Genomic DNA, 23,125 nt, shown 5'->3' on the forward strand with positions numbered 1-23,125 from the left:
ACCAGTATGCTCAGAGCCTTGGCAAAAAAAGCCTTGAAGGAGCTGTCGGAGGCTATCAGCCGACAGTTTTAAAAGAAATGTTCTTAATGCAGATCCAGGAGATGTAGCGGTTCAGTGATTGTGCTGTGACTAATGGAATTTGAGATATATTGATTGCATTCACCATTGATGTAGTAATATTCAGATAGGTTTTATTCTATACATTAAAATATAGAATGGTTCATTGGAGCTCCATTATATTTGTATTGTAAAATTAAATACCGTGGAAATATATTAGGGCGGACCTGCATCACTTACTAGATAAGATTAGAATTTTGTTGTGTACCAAATAGGAAGAGGGTTGTACTCTATTGAAACATCACTGCCACTTAAATAGGGGGAATTACTTTGCAATCCAAGTACATGAAAATAAATTGGTGAAAGGGAAACCTACTTCAGTCTTTGATATCCAGCTATTGCTTCATTAAAAACTGAAAGAAAATTTAAAAAAACAATGTCAGCGCTCATATATTGAATAATAATGGTCTAACTTGTCTTGTCTAAAACACTTTAAAGGAATTTTGGAATGTACTTCAAAGCATAATTTCTTACCTTGTTCTGTTAAGGCAAGGGCACGTTTATGGGTCTGCCTGCCATCAAACATTTCCAAGGTGTATTTCCCCTTGTCTGCTTCAGTTGGATTGCAGATCTGTAGCCAAACCTGTTGGTCATCAGATCCCATTCTCCGTCTTTCTTGAGACTCCAGAATTTTTTCACTAAAAGGATTGACTGCATTTTAGTTGTTACTAAAGAATTTCATAATGTTAAATGGATTTGAATGATGGCAAGCCTCTCGTTATTGTGAAAGTAGCGGAGGTTGGAAATTGAAAATCCCACCGCCAGACATCACAACCACCAATTTTGCAGAGGTGGGGAGTATGGGATTCCGGGGAAATGGACCCGGCTCAAGAATTATGCATGTGCATTTCGTGGATGCAGCTGCCTATATAAATCATTGGCTCCATCCACTCATGTCTAATTTTGATGATATATTTTGGTGTGTGAAACCCAGGCGGTTTTGGCCAAGGGTGGTATCATGACCAGTACAGGCTTGGAGGGCCCAAGGGCCTGTTCCTGTGCTGTATTATTCTTTCAACTTTAGGTTGTGCCTGGTAGGCAAAGATCCACTTTGTGGAGTCCAGCGAGAGGTGGGTACCCATTTGGATATGTTCCCGGATGCCTTTGGAAGAAATGGTTTCCTTTTCAGGTCCGTCAGGTTTGGGGGAGGCATGCAGCCCTTGGGAGAGGTAAGGTGCTCACTGGAATTGTTAAAAGAAGGCATGAATATGTGTAAAAAAGCATTAACTCATTGGGGGTGATTCTCCAAAATGGAGCCGAAGTGTTTGCGCCATCGTGAACGCTGTTGCGTTTCACAACGGCGCAAAATGGGAACAGGGACGACTGATTCTGGCACCTACAGGGGGCCAGCACGGTGCAGGAGCGGTTCACGCCACTCCAGCCTCCTTTGCCGGCGGCAAATGGGCGCCGCGCCCACCCGCGCATGTGCAGTTGGGCCGCGCCAACCTGCGCATACGCGGGGGACTTCTTCAGCGCGCCGGCCCCGACTCAACGTGGCGTTGGTATTCAGGGGCCGGCCGCACAAGAAAGTTGGCCCGGGGGGGAAAGGCTGGCCGACCAATCGGTGGGCCCCGATTGTGGGACAGATCCCATCGGAGCCCCCCCCCCCCCCCCCGGTCAAGGATCGCTTTTCCACACCCCAGAGGCCGCCCCCGACCCATCGCGCCGGCAAGGACCAGGGGTGAACGGTGCTGGCGGGACCCTGTCGTATCCGCATGGCTGCTAGGCCCATCTGGGCCGAAGAATTGGTAGCCCCACCGATTCCAGCGGCCCGCGGCCAACGCCGTGTCAAACGCGCCGGTGCAAATGGCGCCGGTTCTCTGCACCTCGGAGAATCGCGGACTGTGTCGGGGTATCGTGCCGCGGTTGCGGCGATTCTCCGGCCCAGCACGGGGCTCGGAGAATCGCCCCCGTTAACTGTCAAGCCCATTGGAACTGTCAAAAGTGTCAAAATGAAACATCATAAACAACTGACAAAAGTGTCAAAATTAACTATCAAATGCAACTGTCAAGCTGTCCAAGCACTTAAAACTCCTGCCCAATTAATCTTTGAAAAACAATGACTGGAGAGTTTAAAAATCATTGTGTGTTACTACACTCACTGTTAACATAAGCCTGAGGGGCTACCATTGCTGAATTAGTGCTGCATGATTAATTTCATAACCTTCCATTATCACAGTAGGGTGTCTTCAATTTCAAAGTTTGATTAACAATGCCAAGTGGTTATAGTTCTTTTGAAGTGGGACTATGAAATCCAATGTTTGCTTTTTCAGAGGATTATGCACTTGAATGAAATGTTTGTTTTATACAGGATTAAGAACGTGAATTAACTAGTTGTTGCCTATAAGGATGTAGTTGAAGGAATGTAAATATAATGATTGGGTGTTTATGAATGAGACTGTTTTTAATAAAGTCTGCAATAGACACTGAGAACTTTATTTTATTTAATCAATCTGCAAATGGTGCAGATGGTGCAAACTAGGTGAGTTGGTGTGGAGGCAAAAGACAAGGTTGGGGGCATGGGTTGGAATGAATCGTGACTAAGCTAACATAGGGGCTATAAAAGGGTGGACAGAGTGGCATAAGTCGGCATGGAAGGTATAGGGGCCATGGGGGTGGTAGAGACTATGACGCAAAGGAAAAAATCAGTAAAATGGGGAAGTAAGAATACTGCTCTGAACTGTTTTTTCCTCCTGGGTATGTGGCATGGGGAGTGTGCGAGTTGTCAGAGGTGAGGGATGTGATCTGATGTGTATTTTGATGCTTTTTTTGACCCAGTGCTGAAGCACTGAGACAGGCCTTCGCCTAGCCTGATCTCTTGATCCCTGAGGGCAAGCCCAACTTCCAGAGGACCCCACTACCATAAAATTAAAGATCGCAAACATCCAAGACACTTTCTCCTGGATTGAGTTTGTGGAGCCGGGAACTTTGCATTCCTGACCCGGAAAGGAAATTCCAGATCACTGGCGTCAATGCAGCAAAGCTGTGTGGTGCCATAATTTAGTATACAGGAGTCAGTTGGTCGCAAGCCACAAAACAGGCACCTGTATCCAGTGAACAATAGTTGATATTTATATTGACCACCTCACTCTGCACTCATCCACATCACAAGAAAAGAAAATTACATCAAATGTTTTGCTGAAATCCTCGAACATCTCACATTGAACAATCAGTTTTATCAGTTTCAAACAACCGTAACCAGCTGATAATTATCAGAAATTTAAAGTTTTAATTTTCAAACATTTTATTCTTTCCAAAAATCTATGGAAGCCATTTCACTTACTTTAAATGCCAAGTTTTTTTCATATACTCCATGTTGCACTTTGTTAAGGAATAAAGCTTTATTCCATCGACTGTGGCCTGTACGGTTAGTTCAGAAGCAGAAGTGCCTGTGGGATAGTCGAAAGTGTCATTAAACAAAGGGGAGGGAAAACTCATCTCAACTAGGACCCTCGGATCAGAACAGATATCATAATGCTAACTAATTACAGCGAACAAATCACGATTACAAATGAGGCAGAATCAACAAGCAGCAGTAAAATAGTATTTCATCAGCTTCTTCTCCACTGTTGTATTAGTCTGAATTTTGGGGTAATAATAATGATGAAGCTGTTAGCACTCACAGCCATTAATCTTCCAAAACTGAGTCTGCACATGCACATAAAGGCAGAAACCCAGATGTTGCTGTCAGTTCTCAAATTTCCCCGGTGTGCAATCAATTAGAAATCACTGAAATGCTAAGAACCTGCCCTGACATGCTACGAGGAATTATTTTCAGGAGTGATAGAATTAAAAAGCAAAACAGATATGCCAAACTTATATCCACCATTGCTTAACCACACTGAGTACTGTGAACAGTCTGGGCTACATGTTATAACAAGGGTAGAGGATGGCAAAGGTGGAAACATGTTTTACAAGGGTGATACAAGGATTGAGAGGATACACTCATCAGGAAAGATTAAACAGCCAAGGGACATTAGAAAAGAAAGAGTTGTGGAAACAGCAGGCCACCAGGACGTGGGAGACTTTCCTAACGCTACACTGGAGGGCCCCTCCAGAGCGGTCCAGGTACCTGAACTGTATCTTCAGGATGCCGATGCACTGCTTGATTACAGCCGTGGTTACTGCATGGCATTGTTGTAGCGGGTCTCCGCATTGGTCAGTGCCCTCTGCATAGGCATCGTCAGCCACGACCGCAGCGGGTAACCATGTTGCCCAAGAGCCAATCCCTCACGCGGGTGTTTGGAACTGTCAAGTGTGCCAGGATGAAGACATTGTGCACGCTGCCTGGGTATCAGGCGCAGACGTGCATGATGTGCATCTTGTGGCCACACATCAGCTGCACATTCATGGAGTGGTACCCCTTTAGGTTTGTGAAGGCCACCCCTCTCATGCGGTGTTGCTTGCAGGGGACATGCACCTGTCGATCACTCCCTCAACCTGGGGCATCCCAGCGATGGCGCGAACCCCGGTGCCCGGGCAACCTGGTGGGCTCGGTCCACATTGAAATTGATATATTATGCCGACCGGGCACATAGGGCCTCCATGAAGTCATGGGTGCACCTGTGCGTCAAAGTTTATGAGATCCCAGACAAATCTTCACTCGGTGCCTGGAAGAACTTGGTGGCAAATAAGCTCAGGGAGACTGTCAGCTTGACAGCCGCCTCGAGCGGGATTCCTCCCCCATACCCCCACGGTTCCATGATCAGGCAGATATGCCAAATGGTCCCCCTGCACAGTCGGAGTCTTCGTTGACATGTCTAGTCTGGTAGGTCCTTGAAGGACAGGTGCTGCCAGTACACACAAGACCTCATGCCTCCTTCCCTCCTCCTCCGTGGCCTGTTGGGTGGCTGGCTCTCCATCCTCACCAGCTGCCACCTGGTCCTCTGGGGCAAGCTCCGCTGCTGCAGGGCCTTTCCTGAGTAGCTCCTGCTCATACAGCCTCAGTGCATTCAATAGGGTTGCGGCCGCCAGGCAGATGCCAACCATTCCTGGTTGGATTACAATATCCATTGTCTGTAGGGGGTGAAGGACAGACATGTCTGGCAGCATCTGTAGGGAGTGAAAAGAGCTAACGTTTTGAGTCCGATGACTCTTTGTCAAAGCTAACAGACAGAGAAAGTGGGAAATATTTATACTGTGGAGTGAGATTGAAAGATGAGTCATAGCCACAGAAACCCAGGGAAACCGTGTGCTAATGGCCACAGAAACCAAGGGGAAAGAGTGTTAATGGCAGTCCCCAGAGGGAACAAATGGTGTGTAAGGCCAAACTGCAGAGAAACTAACATCAGATATGGGGGGAGGGGGGTAGCAAAGAGGAGAAAGGGTAAGGAAAGGTTGATAAAATGGGGGGATTAAATATATATTAAGAAAGACAAAAAAGAAAGAAATGGTAAAAGATAGTTAAAATGAAATGGGATGAAAACAAAGGGGTCGAGGTGGGGTAGAGCTAATCATCTGAAGTTGTTGAATTCGATGTTGAGACCGGAAGGCTGTAGTGTGCCTAACCGGAAGATGAGATGTTGTTCCTCCAGTTTGTGTTGAGCTTCACTGGAACATTGCAGCAGGCCATGGACAGACATGTGGACATGGGAGCAGGGTCTTTTGTTAAAATGGCAAGCAATAGGAAGGTCAGGATCCTGAATGCGCACAGACCGAAGATGCTTAGCAAAGCGATCACCCAGTCTGCGTTTGGTCTCTCCAATATCGAGGAGACAACATGGGAAGCAGTGAATGCAGTAGACAAAATTGGAAGCGATGCAAGTGAAACGCTGCTTCACCTGGAATGAGTATTTTGGGCCTGGGATGTTAAGCATGGAAGAGGTAAAGGGGCAGGTGTTATACCTTCTTTGATTGCTTGGGAAGGTGCCATGGGTGATGGGAGAGGTGTTGGGTATGGTGGAGGAGTGGACTAGATTATCTCGGAGGGAACGGTCTCTGCGGAATGCTGACAGAGGGAGTGAAGGGAAGATGTGTTTGATGGTGGCATCCAACTTGAGTTGGCGGAAAATGGCGGAGGATGATGCTTTGCATACGGAGGCTGGTGGGATGAAATGTGAGAACGAGGGGGACTCTACCCTTGTTCTGGGAGGGAGGGTAGGGGGCGAGGGTAGTGGCGCAGGAGATGGACCGCACACTGTTGAGGGCCCTGTCAACAACTGTGGGTGCGAAATCACGGTTGAGGAAGACGGTACACATTTTCAAAGCATCATTTTGGAAAGTGGCATCATCAGAACAAATGCGACAGAGGCGAAGGAGTTGAGAGAAAGGGATGGAGTCCTTACAGGGTGTAGGGTGCGAAGAGCTGTAGTCCTGATAGCTGTGGGAGTCGGTGGGCTTGTAATGGATATTAGTGGATAGTCTATTGCCAGAAATGGAGACAGAAAGATCAAGGAAGGGAAGTGAAGTGCCTGAGATGGACCAGGTGAAAGTGATGGAGGGGTGGAAACTGGAAGCAAAGTTGATGAATTTTCCAGGTCTGGACGAGAGCATGACGCGGCACCAAAATAGTCATCAGTGCATCGGTAAAGGAGTGTGGGAGAGAACCCGAGTAGGCTTGGAACAAGGAATGTTCCACATACCCCATAAAAAGGCAAGCTTAGCTCGAACCCATGCGGGTACCCATTGCTACACCTTTGATTTGGAGAAAGTGGGATGAGTTCAAGGAGAAGTTGTTGAGAGATAGAACAAGTTCAGCCAGGCAGAGGAGAGTGGTGGTGGATGGGAATTGTCCGGGTCTCTTTTCGAGAAAGAAGCGAAGAGCTCTCATGCCATCCTGGTGTGGGATGGAGGTGTAGAGAGATTGCACATCCATGGTAAATAGGAGGCGGTTAGGGCCTGCAAACTGGAAGCTGTCAATATGACGCAGTGCACCAGAGGAATCCCGGATGTAGGTGGGAAGGGAATGGACCAGAGGAGTGAGGATGGAGTCAAGATAAGAGGAAATAAGTTCGGTGGGGCAGGAGCATGCTGACACAATGGGTCTGCCAGGACAGTCCTTTTTGTGGATTTTGGGAAGTATGTAAAACTGGGCTGTCCGGGGTTGGGGGACTATGAGGTTGGAAGCCGTAGGGGGAAGGCATCTGGAGGAAATGAGGTCGCTAATGGTGTTGCAGATAATGGCGTGATGTTCAGTGGTCTGGTCATGGTCCTGGGGGAGGTAAGAGGAAGTATCGGAGAGTTGGCGCTCAGCCTCTGCGAGGTAGAGGTCAGTGCACCAGGCGACAACAGCACCCCCTTTGTAGGCAGGTTTGATGACAAAGTCAGGGTTAGACCTGACGGAGTGAAGAGCAGAAAGTTCGGAAGGGGAGAGGTTGGAATGGGTGAAGGGGGCAGAAAAATTAAGACGGCCAATGTCCCGTCAACAGTTCTCAATGGAAAGATCAAGTGCAGGTAATTGTCCTGCCGGGAGGGTTCCACTTGGAGGCAGAATGTCGGAGGCACATGAAAGGATCAGCGGAAAGGGGGGAGGATTCTTGCCCAAAGAAGTGGGCATGGAGACGTAGGCGATGAAAGAAGTGTTCAACATCATGTCGAGCCCGGAATTCATTGAGGTGGGGATGTAAGGGTATAAAGCTGAGTCCTTTGCTGAGGACAGCACGCTCAGCCTCAGAGAGGGGAAGGTCAGAGGGTATGGTGAACACGCGGCAAGGGCTGGGGCTGGGAGAAATGGGGTATGTGGGATTGGGTGGCCTAGTGCATGAATTGCAAACGGTTAGCATGCAGGTACAGCCCGTAATTCTGAGGGGAATGGAATATAAGTATAGGGAGGTGATGCTTAGGTTGTAGAGGACATTGGTGAGATCACATCTCGAGTACTGTGTGCAGTATTGGTCTCCTTATTTAAGGAAGGATGTAAATTAATTGGAAACAGTTCAGAGAAGGTTTACTAGACCAGGGCGGGTTGTCTTATGAGGAAAGTTTAGACAGGCTCGGCTTGTATCCACTAGAGTTTCGAGGAGTAAGAGGCGGCTTGATTGAAACATATAAGATCCTGAGGGGACTGACAGGGGGGTGTGTGGAGATAATATTTCTTTTTGTGGAAGAATCTAGAACTAAGGGTCAATGTTTAGAAATAATGGAGTTACTCATTTAAGAGAGATTAGGAGAAATGTTTTTCTCTTAAAAGGCCCTGAGTTTCTGGAACTATCTTCCTCAAAAAGTGGTGGAGACAGTCTTTGAATATTTTTAAGGCAGAGGTAGATAGATTCTTGACAAACAAGGGGATGAAAGGTTAATGAGGGTAGGTAGGAATGTGGGATTAAGGCCACGATTTTAATGAATGGTGGAGCAGGATCAAGGTGCTAAGTGGTCTACTCCTGCATCTCATTCATACGTTTGTATGACTTCTGATATTGGAATCATAACTGGTCTTGCAACATTATAGCTTTTGTTGTCTAAAATATCCTTCAAACTACCTTGAAATAAATCGGTTTGAAGGCAGCAAAACTGCTTGGATTATTCATAGCCAGCCAGGAGTTATGCCATTTTCCATATCAGATAATTAATTTGCTTTTCTCAGCATTGGAATTGCCAAGAGTTAACGTCAGCAACATATGATGTTTTGCTTCACGAGTTAGTGCTTAGTAATTTAATAAAATAACAGGAAATGTTGTGTTACATTTGGACTTTGCTCCAGAACTGAATCATCTATTTTGAGCAAATCTGGACAAGTTGGCTGGTCGGATGAATGAGCCATCAAGTTTGATGCTGAGACATGCAAACCAGGATAGACTAATCTCAGATAAAAGCAAATAACTGCAGATGCTGGGATCTGAAACTAAAACTGAAAATACTGGACAATCTCAGCAGGTCTGACAGCCTCTGTTCAGAGGGGAGGGAGCGAACGTTTCGAGTATGGATGGCTTTGATAAGGATGCATCCAGACTCGAAACATAGAACATAGAACGATACAGCGCAGTACAGGCCCTTCGGCCCTCGATGTTGCACCGACATGGAAAAAAACTAAAGGCCATCTAACCTACACTATGCCCTTATCATCCATATGCTTATCCAATAAGCTTTTAAATGCCCTCAATGTTGGCGAGTTCACTACTGTTGCAGGTAGGGCATTCCACGGCCTCACCACTCTTTGCGTAAAAAACCCACCTCTGACCTCTGTCCTATATCTATTACCCCTCAATTTAAGGCTATGTCCCCTCGTGCTAGCCACCTCCATCCGCGGGAGAAGGCTCTCACTGTCCACCCTATCTAACCCTCTGATAATTTTGTATGCCTCTATTAAGTCACCTCTTAACCTTCTTCTCTCTAACGAAAACAACCTCAAGTCCATCAGCCTTTCCTCATAAGATTTTCCCTCCATACCAGGCAACATCCTGGTAAATCTCCTCTGCACCCGTTCCAAAGCTTCCACGTCCTTCCTATAATGAGGCGACCAGAACTGTACGCAATACTCCAAATGCGGCCGTACTAGAGTTTTGTACAACTGCAACATGATCTCATGGCTCCGGAACTCAATCCCTCTACCAATAAAGGCCAACACACCATAGGCCTTCTTCACAACCCTATCAACCTGGGTGGCAACTTTCAGGGATCTATGTACATGGACACCGAGATCCCTCTGCTCATCCACACTACCAAGAATTTTACCATTAGCCAAATATTCCGCATTCCTGTTATTCTTTCCAAAGTGAATCACCTCACACTTCTCCACATTAAACTCCATTTGCCACCTCTCAGCCCAGCTCTGCAGCTTATCTATGTCCCTCTGTAACCTGCAACATCCTTCCGCACTGTCTACAACTCCACCGACTTTAGTGTCGTCTGCAAATTTACTCACCCATCCTTCTGCGCCCTCCTCTAGGTCATTTATAAAAATGACAAACAGCAACGGCCCCAGAACAGATCCCTGTGGTACGCCACTCATAACTGAACTCCATTCTGAACATTTCCCATCAACTACCACTCTCTGTCTTCTTTCAACTAGCCAATTTCTGATCCACATCTCTAAATCACCCTCAATCCCCAGCCTCCGTATTTTCTGCAATAGCCGACCATGGGGAACCTTATCAAACGCTTTACTGAAATCCATATACACCACATCAACTGCTCTACCCTCGTCTACCTGTTCAGTCACCTTCTCAAAGAACTCGATAAGGTTTGCGAGGCATGACCTACCCTTCACAAAACCATGCTGACTATCCCTAATCATATTATTCCTATCTAGATGATTATAAATCGTATCTTTTATAATCCTCTCCAAGACTTTACCCACCACAGACGTTAGGCTCACCGGCTTATAGTTACCGGGGTTATCTCTACTCCCCTTCTTAAACAAAGGGATCACATTTGCTATCCTCCAGTCCTCTGGCACTATTCCTGTAGCCAATGATGACCTAAAAATCAAAGCCAAAGGCTCAGCAATCTCTTCCCTGGCTTCCCAGAGAATCCTAGGATAAATCCCATCAGGCCCCGGGGACTTATCTATTTTCACCTTGCCCAGAATTGCCAACACTTCTTCCCTACGCACCTCAATATCATCTATTCTAATAGCCTGGGTCTCAGCATTCTCCTCCACAATATTATCTTTTTCCTGAGTGAATACTGATGAAAAGTATTCATTTAGTATCTCGCTTATCTCCTCAGCCTCCACACACAACTTCCCACCACTGTCCTTGACTGGCCCTACTCTTACCCTAGTCATTCTTTTATTCCTGACATACCTATAGAAAGCTTTTGGGTTTTCCTTGATCCTACCTGCCAAAGACTTCTCATGTCCCCTCCTTGCTCGTCTCAGCTCTCTCTTTAGATCCTTCCTCGCTTCCTTGTAACTATCAAGCGCCCCAACTGAAACTTCACGCCTCATCTTCACATAGGCCTCCTTCTTCCTCTTAACAAGAGATTCCACTTCTTTGGTAAACCACGGTTCCCTCGCTCGACCCCTTCCTCCCTGCCTGACTGGTACGTACTTATCAAGAACATGCAATAGCTGTTCCTTGAACAAGCTCCAGATATCCAGTGTGCCCAACCCTTGCAGCCTACTTCTCCAACCTACACATCCTAAGTCATGTCTAATGGCATCATAATTGCCCTTCCCCCAGCTATAACTCTTGCCCTGCGGGGTACACTTATCCCTTTCCATCACTAACGTAAAGGTCACCGAATTGTGGTCACTGTTTCCAAAGTGCTCACCTATCTCCAGATCTAACACCTGGCCTGGTTCATTACCCAAAACCAAATCCAATGTGGCCTCGCCTCTTGTTGGCCTGTCAACATATTGTGTCAGGAAACCCTCCTGCACACATTGTACAAAGAACGACCCATCTAATGTACTCGAACTATATCTTTTCCAGTCAATATTTGGAAAGTTAAAGTCTCCCATAACAACTACCCTGTTACTTTCGCTCTTTTCCAGAATCATCTTCGCCATCCTTTCCTCTACATCCCTAGAACTATTAGGTGGCCTATAGAAAACTCCCAACAGGGTGACCTCTCCTTTCCTGTTTCTAACCTCAGCCCATACTACCTCGGAAGAAGAGTCCCCATCTAGCATCCTTTCCGCCACCGTAATACTGTCCTTGACTAGCAGCGCCACACCTCCCCCTCTTTTGCCCCCTTCTCTGAGCTTACTAAAACACCTAAACCCCCGAACCTGCAACAACCATTCCTGTCCCTGCTCTATCCATGTCTCTGAAATGGCCACAACATCGAAGTCCCAGGTACCAACCCATGCTGCCAGTTCCCCTACCTTATTTCGTATACTCCTGGCATTGAAGTAGACACACTTCAAACCACCTACCTGAACACTGGCACCCTCCTGCGAAGTCAAATCTGTGCTCCAGACCTCTATACTCTCAATCTCCCGTACCCCAAAACTACAATCCAGGTTCCCATGCCCCTGCTGAATTAGTTTAAACCCCCCCAAAGAGCACTAACAAATCTCCCCCCCAGGATATTGGTGCCCCTCAGGTTCAGATGTAGACCATCCTGTCTATAGAGGTCCCACCTTCCCCAGAAAGAGCCCCAGTTATCCAGAAATCTGAATCCCTCCCGCCTGCACCATCCCTGTAGCCACGTGTTTAATTGCTCTCTCTCCCTATTCCTCATCTCACTATCACGTGGCACGGGCAACAACCCAGAGATAACAACTCTGTTTGTTCTCGCTCTGAGCTTCCATCCTAGCTCCCTAAAGGCCTGCCTGACATCCTTGTCCCCTTTCCTACCTAGTGCCAATGTGGACTACGACTTGGGGCTGCTCCCCCTCCCCCTTAAGGACCCGGAAAACACGATCCGAGACATCACGTACCCTTGCACCTGGGAGGCAACATACCAAACGTGAGTCTCTCTCGCTCCCACAAAATCTCCTATCTGTGCCCCTGACTATTGAGTCCCCAATTACTAATGTTCTACTCCTTTGCCCCCTTCCCTTCTGAGCAACAGGGACAGACTCCGTGCCAGAGGCCCATACCCCATGGCTTACCCCTGGTAAGTCGTCCCCCCCACAAGTATCCAAAACGGTATACTTGTTACTCAGGGGAACGACCGCAGGGGGTCCCTGCACTGACTGCTTCTTCCCAGTCCCTCTTACAGTTACCCATCTATCTCCAGTCTTTGGTGTAACTACTTCCCTGAAGCTCCTATCTATGACCCCCTCTGCCTCCCGAATGATCCGAAGTTCATCCAGCTCAAGCTCCAGGTCCCTAACACGGTTTTTTGAGGAGCTGGAGTTGGGTGCACTTCCCACAGATGAAATCAGCAGGGACACTGACGGCGTCCCTCACCTCAAACATTCTGCAGGAGGAGCATTGTACTGCCTTCCCTGACATCACCTCTAGATTTAAAAAAAAAACAAGAAAAAGAAAAAGAAAGGAAGAGCTTAAAAAGAAAGGAAGAGCTACGCTTAAAAAGAAAGGAAACGTTAGCTCCTTTCTCTCTCCGCAGATTCTGTCAGACCTGCTGAGATTGTCCAATATTTTCTGTTTTTGTTTTGGTCTGATCTCAGGGGCGGGATTCTCCGACCCCCCCGCCGGGTCGGAGAATCGCAGGGGGCTGGCATCAATTCCGCCCCCGCCGTGTCCCAAATTCTCCGGCACCGGAGATTCGGCGGGGGCGGGAATCGCTCTGTGCCGGTCGGCGTGCCCCCCCGGCGATTCTCCGGCCCGCGATGGGCCGAGGCCCTGCCTCTGTCATGCCTCTCCCGCCGGCGTGGATCAAATCACCTACCTTACCGGCGGGACCAGGCAGCGCGGGCGGGCGCCGGGGTCCGGGGGGGGGGGGGGGGGGCTGTGCAGGGCAATCTGGCCCCGGTGGGTGCCACATGGTGGCCTGGCCCGCGATCGGGGCCCACCGATCGGCGGGCGGGCCTGTTCCGTGGACGCACTCTTTTCCTTCCGCCTTCGCCATAGTCTTCACCATGGCTGAGGCGGAAGTGACCCCCTCCCCTGCGCATGCACGGGGATGACATCAGCAGCCGCTGATGCTCCGGCGCATGCGCGGACTTCCGCCGGCCGGCAAAGTCCCCTTAGCCCCGGCTGGCGTGGCGCCAAAGGCCGTTCCCGCCAGCTGGCGGAGCGTCAACCACTCCGGCACGGGCCTAGCCCCTCAATGTGAGGGCTTGGCCCCTAAAGGTGCGGAGACTTCCGCACATTTGGGGCGGCCCGACACCAGAGTGGTTCACGCCACTCCATCACACCGGGACCCCCCGCCCTGCCGGGTAGGGGAGAATCCAGGCCCAGGTCTATGATAAATTATCTGTGGTTCCTAAACCTCCAGGTATCCTGGGATCTCCAAGGATTAAAGTTTAATCTCCCGAACACTGTAACAGGAGCATTAACTAAATTACATAGCTTTTATTCATTTTCTTTTTGTCTTATAGTTATTAAAGTATTGAAGACTCTTTGACTCTTGGAGTGTTGATGAACTCCAAGATAGTTGGGGGAAAGAGTTTATGCAATAATTCCTTCAGGCTACATATAATCATAGTTGGCAACCTTGAAATTAGCTGGTCTTTGCTGGTACGATTGGAGAAGTTGGAGCTGTTCTCCTTTGAGAGAGGAAGGCGAAGAGGAGATTTGATAGAGAAATTCAAAATTATGAGACAGCTGGACAGAATAAATAGGGAGAAACTATTCCCGCTCATAAAAGGATCAAGAATAAGATGGCACAGATTTAAAGTGATTTGCAAAAGAAGCAAATGTGATGTGAGAAGAAAGCTTTTCACACAACGAGTAGTTTGTGTCTGGAATGTGTTGGATGTGTGCTGGAGGCAAGTTTAATTGAGGCATTCAAGAGGAAATTAGATGATGATTTGAATAGAAACAAGGGGCGGGATTCTCCGACCCCCCGCCGGGTCGGAGAATCGCCCCTGGCCGGCATCAATCCCGCCCCCGCTGTATCCCGAATTCTCCGCCACCCGAGATTCGGCGGGGATGGGAATCGCGCCGCGCCAGTCGGCGGGCCCCCCGCAGCGATTCTCCGGCCCACGATGGGCCGAAGTCCCGCCGCCGACAAGCCTCTCCCGCCGGCGGGAATCAAAACACCTACCTGACCGGCGGGATTGGCGGCGCGGGCGGGCGCCGGGGTCCTGGGGTGATCTGACCCCGGGGGTGTCCCCACGGTGGCCTGGCCCGTGATCGGGGCCTGTGCCGTGGGGCACTCTTTTTCTTCCGCCTTTGCCATGGTCTTCACATGGCGGAGGCAGAAGAGACCCCCTCCCCTGCGCATGTGCCGGGATGACGTCAGCAGCCGCTGACGCTCCGGCGCATGCGCGGACTAACGCCGGCCGGCGAAGTCCTTTCGGACCCGGCGGGCGTGGTGCCAAAGGCCGTTCACGCCAGCCGGCGGAGCAGGAGCCACTCCGGCGCGGGCCTAGCCCCTCAATGTGAGGGCTTGGCCCCTAAAGGTGCGGAGACTTCCGCACCTTTGGGGCAGCCCGACGCCGGAGTGGTTCACGCCACTCCAACACACTGGGACCCCCGTCCCGCCGGGTAGGGGAGAATCCCGGCCCAGGTGCAGTAGGTATGGGGAAAAGGCAGGGGAATGGCACTAAGTCATGATTGGTATTTGGAGAGTTGATGAAGTGTGGCATCCTTCTCCACCATAACCATTCTGTGATTCGTGGTTCTGTATAGCTGTTGAGTTGGTACAATTGGTCTCAATGTCCTTGGGCTAGGGAGAGGGAGAAACCTGCTCCTGGATGCCAATCAAATATCAAGAGAGAACAGGTTCAGGCTTGACTAGGAATTGTGCTGACCAGGAATGAAAGAGATGCAATGGGTTGATACCCCTCAAACCCAATTCAATTACAGGAGAAACTTTCATTGAGGCATCTCAGGGGCAAAAGAACATTACGTCAATTGACTGTTCTAATCAGTATCCTTCACATAGAATTTTGTATCTATTTCATTTTGGTATATAAAATTAGTGATTAAATACAAAAAGGTTCAAGTAGTGAAAAGGTTGAACTGCAGGTCCAAAGAAGTCAGCAGCTCTGCCTCAGTCATCAATTATGCCATAACTAAAATTCTTTGACACAATTCTAACCATACACTGAGTGCTTCAAAACAACCAAATCAACAAACATTTTGTTCAAATTGAGCATCACTCCACCTTCCAGGAAGCATTTCAAAAAATACATCTCTCTCATTTTTACTGAAGTCGACAGAAAAATGACAAATATAAGCTATGATGATGGAGAAAAAAAACTTGAAATTATACACAGAAATATTGGGCTTTAAAAAGACCAATATTATATTTTAAAATGGACACAAACCTGAAGATGGTTGAGAATGTATAGTTAGCCCTGACAGGAATGGCTGACAGAGTGACTGACAGAGTGTTTTTCTAAAGGTCAATGGAATCCGTCCCTGTGTTTCCAAACAAGGTACTTCTAAAAGCATCCAAAGACTGATTATTATCTCTGGTAAAGACAAAGGAACATGATGGCGATCGCATTTAAAAACCCAAGGGTGTGATTGCCTCCCTAGATTGACTAGTGAATTCCAGGTTGGAACACAAATAAGAGAGTTAAATTATCTGCCTACATTTGTGTTTGTGTGTGTGGGTGGGCGTATGTGTTTATTTGTGCATGTGATGTGTGTGTGTATGTGTTGTATGTTGTGTGTGTGTGGTGGGAGGTATGTGCGTGTGTGGGTGCGTGTGGAAGTGTGAGTGTGTGCTGTGAGGAAAATCAGCTGGAGGTTTTCCACATGGAAGGTGTGTGAAACAGCAGAAAGAAGCAGTTCCCCGGAAATAACCGTATTTTGCAGGAATATCTAAAACTCTCTCTCTGACTGTGGAAGTCACAGTCAGCGAAAGGATTGCAACTGAAAGAAAAACTGAAATATCTCTACCAAACCAGAGAACATCTGAATTGAAGAGTCAACTATTCACCTGCAGAAGTCAACTCTGCTCGAATCAATTCTTAACAGCCACAACGCTTCATCATCCATTCCTTGCAACTCAAGGCCTATTTTGTGTGACTATTTATTTATATTTACTTATATGGACTTGATTCGTACCTCTAATCCGTATGAATGTAGATACATGTGTTTTACCATTTCTTCTTATCTTTTTAGTAGTTAATAAACTCACTCTATCTTAACTCAAGAAATCCTGTTTAAATTGGCTCCTTGATAATCATAACTATTGGGTCAGGAAAAGATACCCAAGGGAAATGGAGTCTTATTAGATTAAACCTTTGTTGCTACCAGTGGAGGGTGGATTGAATAAAAACAGGGAGCCTGGCACCCCTCCTTACCTAGTTTGTAACAATTTGGGGGAATCCCAGCCGGACGGTGACAAATCAAGGGATCTCGACTGGGTCCACAACCTTTTTGGAGAACCTCACCTGGGGCTGGTCATAAGATACAGTAGATAACCTTAAACCTGGAATTTCTCAGGGAGATGTCTCACTCTAGCCTCAGTTGGGGATATGTAGAAATGTAAAGAAACAATGGAAATTACTTTTTATACTGTTCCTCGGGGTCTCCACTGACCTGTTGCAAAGTTATAGTCGGAGATTGGAGAACTCGCACAGACCCTCCACCCCAATGTTTAACTCTATAAAACAAGTGGATGAGGCTAACTACTTAATGCTACTTTTGAAGGCCATGTGTATTTTCAAACGTTTGTGCAACAGTAGCTTGAACAGGAAATAAATTGCAAATTTGTCACTGTATCAATTTACTTACCACCGATTCTGCAGATTTCCTTGAGAATGTCATCAAATGCTGCAACAATGCAATCAGAACAGTGAAAACATAGAAACAAATCTGATCTGATCACCACAGCAGATGAGAGTACAGCAGATACCATCATATTTATCCCATTATGGTGATATTTTCAAAAGAATTAATTATTAAATGTTGCTCTGCAATCATCAGAATTTTTTCAGAAATGTCAAAGTAATTGTTAACTGCTTTCCCCACAGTCAGTCTCCAGTATTTCAGAATGGTCACAATGAATAAGTATTTGCTCTCAGTAACTATTGGCCATTCTCCAAACCCTCCTCCAATAGCCATGCTGCACCTGAAAAGCAGCTCGGCGCGATGCAGTATGGCTGATAGAAGCCGGGAGACCCCGCTCCCGGGATCTACCCGGATCACAACGCTTCGCGAGATCAAATGCAATCTTACAAGACGTTGTGATGTAAATCTTGCCCATTGTGGGCAGGATTATTTTTTGGCTAATTTGAATATTAGAGCGAGACAGTTAGTTTCACTCTAATGTGCAGATTCCCGAGGTGCGTGATGCTTTGGGATTCATCTCCTTGCCTCGGAGACCTTGGGTAAGTGCCAATCAGCGCTGGTCCCCACAAATGACAGAACGGCACTCGTGGGGATCTCCCAGGGAATTGACGGCCCCCAGTTGCATGCCCTTTTCGCAGGGTGGTGCCCAGGCAATACTGGTATAATCTAGGCACCCTAGTCATGCCAGCCTGGCATCTTGTTAGTGCCACCTACGTGCCAGCCAAGGTGTCCATGTGGCACTCCAGTTGGTATAGGTACTGCCAGTTTGGCACAGCCAAGCTTGCATTTTTTGCATGCGTGTGCTCAAGCCGAGTGTGCCCTCCGTGGGTATTGGCGGGGGCTGCGGGGGTGGGAGGGCCGGGGGGTGGTGCTGGGGTCCCTACCATTGTGCATTCAGCCTGGGGGGAGTGGGGAGGGGATTGCTTTGGGGCCTTGGAGATCGCTACGCTGGGGAGTTCCGGCGACTGGAGCTACCCAGTGTTAAAAACAGGGCTACGTGCAACCTTGGCCGCGTGTTCCATGCTAAGGCCCCTTATACAATGTGAGTTGGGTTGGATAGCCATGTGTTTCTCGGCACTGTGAGCACCGGGAAACATGCAGCTAAATGCACTCAGTTGAATTGAGCCCTTTGACTCCAAACCTGCTCACCTTATCATTATAATCTCTTTTATATTTTTACAATCTTTTAAAAACTCTTAAAATATCTTTGTCTTCTCTCTGCTCCAGCATATGTGGAAGAGTCTTTCCCCATCCCACCCATGCTCAATGTTACATATATGGATGGTTTCTCACAAACTGAGACACAGGGCAGCATGGTGGCACAATTTGTACTTTCTCTCCATATCTACGATCTACGTATGTTTCCTCTGACTGATCTGGGGCGGGATTCTCCGACTCCCTGCTGGTTTGGAGAATTGGTGAGGGGCGGTGTGAATCCCGCCCCGACGCGGCTGCCGGATTCTCTGGCGCTGGTTTTTCGGTGGGGAGAGGAATCGCACGGCGCGCCGTTCGGGGGACGTTGGCAGCGGCCCCCTCCCCCCCGGCAATTCCCGGCCTGCGATGGGCCGAGTGGCAGCCCGTTTTCGGCAGATCCCGCCGGCTTAAAATACACCAGGTCCGTACCGGCGGGACCTGGCTCTGCGGGCGGCCTGCGGAGTCCTTGGGGGTGCGCGGGGGGATCAGGCCCCGAGGGGCCCCCCATGGTGGCCTGGCCCGCGATCGGGGCCCACACATCCGCAGGCGGGCCTGTTCCGTGCGGGCACTCTTTCCCTCCGCGCCGGCTGGTGGAACAGTCCGCCATGGCCGGCGTAGAGAAGAACCCCCTGCGCATGCGCTGGGATGTTGCCAGCACATGCTGGTGCTCCCGCACATGCACCAACTCTTTCTGGCTGGCACCCTTTGGCACGGTGCCAGGTCCTTCGGCACTGGCTGGTGTGGTGCCAACCCTGTCGGCGCCAGCCTAGATCCTGAAGGTGCAGAGGATCCTGCACCTTGCGGGCGGCCCGACGCTGGACTGGTTCACGCCACTCCTCGGCGCCGGCACGGCCCACCCCACTGGTTAGGGGAGAATCCTGCCCCTGGTTTCTTCCCACAGGTTAGGTGGATTGGTCATGAGAAAATGCCCCTTAGTATCCAAAGTTTAGATGGGGTTACGGGGTGACAGGGATACAGTGGGGGGTTAGGCCTAGGTGGGGTGCTCTTTTGGAGGGTAGGTGCAGACTCAATGGGCCGAATGGCTTCCTTCTGCATTGTAGGAATTCCAATATCAATCCTACTCACTAAAACAAAATGCTTTCTATTTAGTTAAGAGGGAGTGCCCTTTCTGTGGTATTGGATGTACAGTATCAGTTTTAGAATGATCCTGAATAACAAATTATTGAAATTTGTTGCAAGGAAACCGGGAAGGATCAAACAGCTGTGAATTAGAAAATATTCAACCATTTATTCGAAGTTAAGATGTACTTACAAAATACTATTCTATCTCATATTCTTTAATTGACTGTGTAATAATTTTCCACTATGTAGATTTATACATTTTAATTGAGTAACTTACTCAAATGAATAGTTCAACTTAGTTTGACTTACTTGCAAGAAAAAGTCAGCCTTACACCTCACAGAGCCTTTGCTTGTCAACGTTAAGATGGAAACCTTTTCACTCTATTGCAAGTCTTACTGTATTAGTGGACATCTACAAGATGCACAGGAGTATAGGGCTTCCCAAACTTTTTCCCACTGTGACCCTTTTATGAGACTTAAAAAATACTTTGACCCCCCCCCCCCCCCCCCCCCCCCCCCCCCATGCAGTGTGTGAGCAAGGTGAGGGGATGGTGCTATGAGGAGGAGGGGGGAAAGGGGGTTAGGCTGTGAGGTGGGGAGAGAGCTGAGAGAGCAAGGGTTGTGCTGATGAGTTGTAGAGTGAGGTGGCTTGGAGAGCTGTGAGAGTGGGGGAATGAGGAGTGAGCCGTGAGGGGGGTTGTAGGTACTGCCGTGGTACTGCCGTGCCAATCGGGCCCCCAGATGCCCCAAACGGGCATCTGGCGCCCGTTTCACGATGGCAGCGAGCATGTGTGTTTGCTGCTGTGTTGAAACGGGCGTGAAGGCCTGGCCGCTCGGCCCATCGGCCTCGGAGAATTGCCGCTCGCCGTAAAAAACGGCGTGGGTCGGGCGTGGGGGGGCGAGAATAGCGGGAGGGCATAAAAATGTCTGGAGGCCCTCCCGCTATTCTCCCACGCGGCGTGGGGGGCGGAGAATCGCGCTCTTAGTCTCCCGATGGGAGAATTGCGCCCCCTGGGTGTAATGCCCAGGCGGACTAGTGGATTCCAGTTTTATCTTGGAATATACACAGAATTGGTTAAAAACTATCTGAAAGTACTACGCCAGTCTTTGTCTGTGTGTCTTTGTGAGGGTAAGCAGCTGCGAGTTTCACACCAAAGGTGTGTTACACAGTAACGGAAGCAACCAACAGCTGACATTTTTTTTTGCTGGTATATCTCTCTCTCTGACTGAGGAAGTCAGACCAGCAAACAAAAGGACCGCAGCTGGAAAGAGAACTGAAATTTATCTGCCAAACCACAGGGAATTTGATCCAAAGAACCAACTATTTGCCTGCTGAAGTTAAACATAACTTTTGGGTCCAGAAAAGATATCCATGGGAAAGGGAACTTTGTTCGATTATACCTTGTTGCTACCAGCAGAGGGTGGGTTGAAGAAAGACTGCAAGAAGTCTCACAACACCACGTTAAAGTCTAACAGGTTTATTTGAAGTCACAAGCTTTCGGAGTGCTGCTCCTTCATCAGATGAAAATCGTTTGCATTATGGAGTGCGGTCAATGGAGAGAGAAATGCAGTTTTAGTCTCCTTATTTAAGGAAGGTTCTAAATGTATTGGAAGTAGTTCAGTGAAGGTTTCCTGATTAATACCTGGAATGGTTGGGCGTTAGACCATCTTGATTGTATCCACTGAAGTTGAGAAGAGTAAGAGGGACTTGATTGAAACATAAGGTCCTGAGGGGTATTGACAGGGTGGATGTGAAGAGGATTTTTCCTCTTGTGGGAGAATCTAGAACTAGGAGGTCACTGTTTAAAAATAAGAGGTCGCCCATTTTAAACCGAGATGAAGAATTTATTTTTTTCTCTCAGAGGGTTGAGAGCCTTTGGAACTCGTCTCCTCAAAAGGCGGTGGAGGGAAAGTCTTCAAATATTTTTTAAGGCAGAGGTATATAGAATCATCGATAAACATGGGGGGGGGGGGTGTTGAAAGGTTATCGGGAGTAGACAGGAATGTGGAGTTGGTGTTAAAATCAGATCAGCCATGATTTTGTTAAATGGCAGATCAGGCTCGAAGGGCCGACTGGCCGACTCCTGCTCCAAATTCATATCAGTTGGCTGCACTCGTTCTGAGTTAAAGCACAAAGCAATAATGAGACAGTGTTTTTATTTTTTCCACAGGATGTGTGTGTCACGGGCAAGGCCAGCACATGTTGCCCATTTCCAGTTGCCTTTGAGAAAGTGTTGCTTTGTCTCTGAAAATTTCAGAATTTTAAATTTAAAATCTTTATACCTTGATTGAGCAACTCAAGAACACTAGAATCTTGTCCCCTTTCATCCGCCACTACTGCTTTATAAACTCCTTCATCCTTCTTGGTGACCTGGAGAAAAAAACAATTCCGTAAAAAACACAAGTTAATGCAATTGGAGACATGCACAGGGATTTTCCTCTTCGGAGTGGGATTCCTGTGGGATTTCTGCTTGCCACTCTCATCCATCTTGCCATTTCCCATCCTCATTCTGAAGGCTTGATCATTCCTGGTAGCATTGCTCTCAACAACAATGAAAAATCTCAGTGGTGCTGGATTGGGAATGCTTCTGCAGGCATCTGAAGAGGCAGCAAGAGGCCATAAAGGTTCAGAAGAGTATTGCTGAAACATGAGGAGGCTGCTACCAAGCCCTTTTTTCTCCAAGGAGGCCCCTACCATCACAACCTGGGACTCTCGGGATCTCACATCAGCTTCTAAATGGTAGCCCAGAGACAGTTAATGTTTCAGGTTATGAAAGGGCATCAATAGAAACATAGAAATAGGAGCAGGTGGAGGCCATTTGGCCCTTCGGGCCTGCTCCGCCATTCATTATGATCATCAAACTCAATAGCTTAATCCCGCCTTCTCCCCATATCCTTTGATCCTCTTCGCCCCAAGTGCTATATGTAACTGCTTCAACAATGTTTTGGCCTCAACTACTTCCAGTGGTAATGAATTCCACAAGCTCACCCTCTCTGGGTGAAAACATTTCTCCTCATCTCTGTCCCAAATGGTCTACCCTGTATCCTCAGAGTGGCCCCTGGTTCTGAATACCAGCACCTTTTTGCAACTACCCTTTCTAGTCCTGTTAGAATTTTATAGGTTCCTATGAGATCCCCTCTCATTCTTGTGAACTCCAGTGAATACAATCCTAACTGACTCAATCTCTCCTCATACATCCATCCTGCCATCCCAGGAATAAGTCTGGTAAACCTTTGCTGCTCTCCCTGGAGAGCAAGAACATCCTTCCTCAGGTAAAGAGATCAAAACTGCACACAATATTCCAGGTATGGCCTCAGTAAAGCCCTGTATAATTGCAGCAAGACATCGCTGCTTCTGTACTCAAATCCTCTCGCTATGAAGGCCAACATAACATTTGCCTTTTTTACTGCCTGCTGCCCGTGCACGCTTATCTTCAGTGACTGGTGTGCAAGGATACCCAGGTCTCTAAGCACATTCTCCTCTCCTAATTTATGGCCATTCAGATAATAGTCTGCCTTCCTAT

The 23,125-nt window shown here is 48.1% G+C and overlaps 1 protein-coding gene across 1 annotated transcript in view; it reads right to left on the reverse strand.

The window, feature by feature from the left end:
* Positions 1–23,125, reverse strand: part of myom3 (myomesin 3) — a 175,781-nt gene that overhangs the window by 14,058 nt on the left and 138,598 nt on the right. Inside the window, exons 29-33 of the mRNA XM_038795011.1 lie at positions 21,885–21,972; positions 17,268–17,306; positions 3,401–3,506; positions 592–755; positions 434–470 (exon numbers count right to left, since the gene is read on the reverse strand). Of these exons, the coding sequence (XP_038650939.1) occupies positions 434–470; positions 592–755; positions 3,401–3,506; positions 17,268–17,306; positions 21,885–21,972 (434 nt within the window). The remainder of the gene's footprint in view (positions 1–433; positions 471–591; positions 756–3,400; positions 3,507–17,267; positions 17,307–21,884; positions 21,973–23,125) is intronic.

The sequence above is a fragment of the Scyliorhinus canicula genome, chromosome 1, assembly GCF_902713615.1.
Source record: "Scyliorhinus canicula chromosome 1, sScyCan1.1, whole genome shotgun sequence".
Taxonomy (NCBI): domain Eukaryota; kingdom Metazoa; phylum Chordata; class Chondrichthyes; order Carcharhiniformes; family Scyliorhinidae; genus Scyliorhinus; species Scyliorhinus canicula.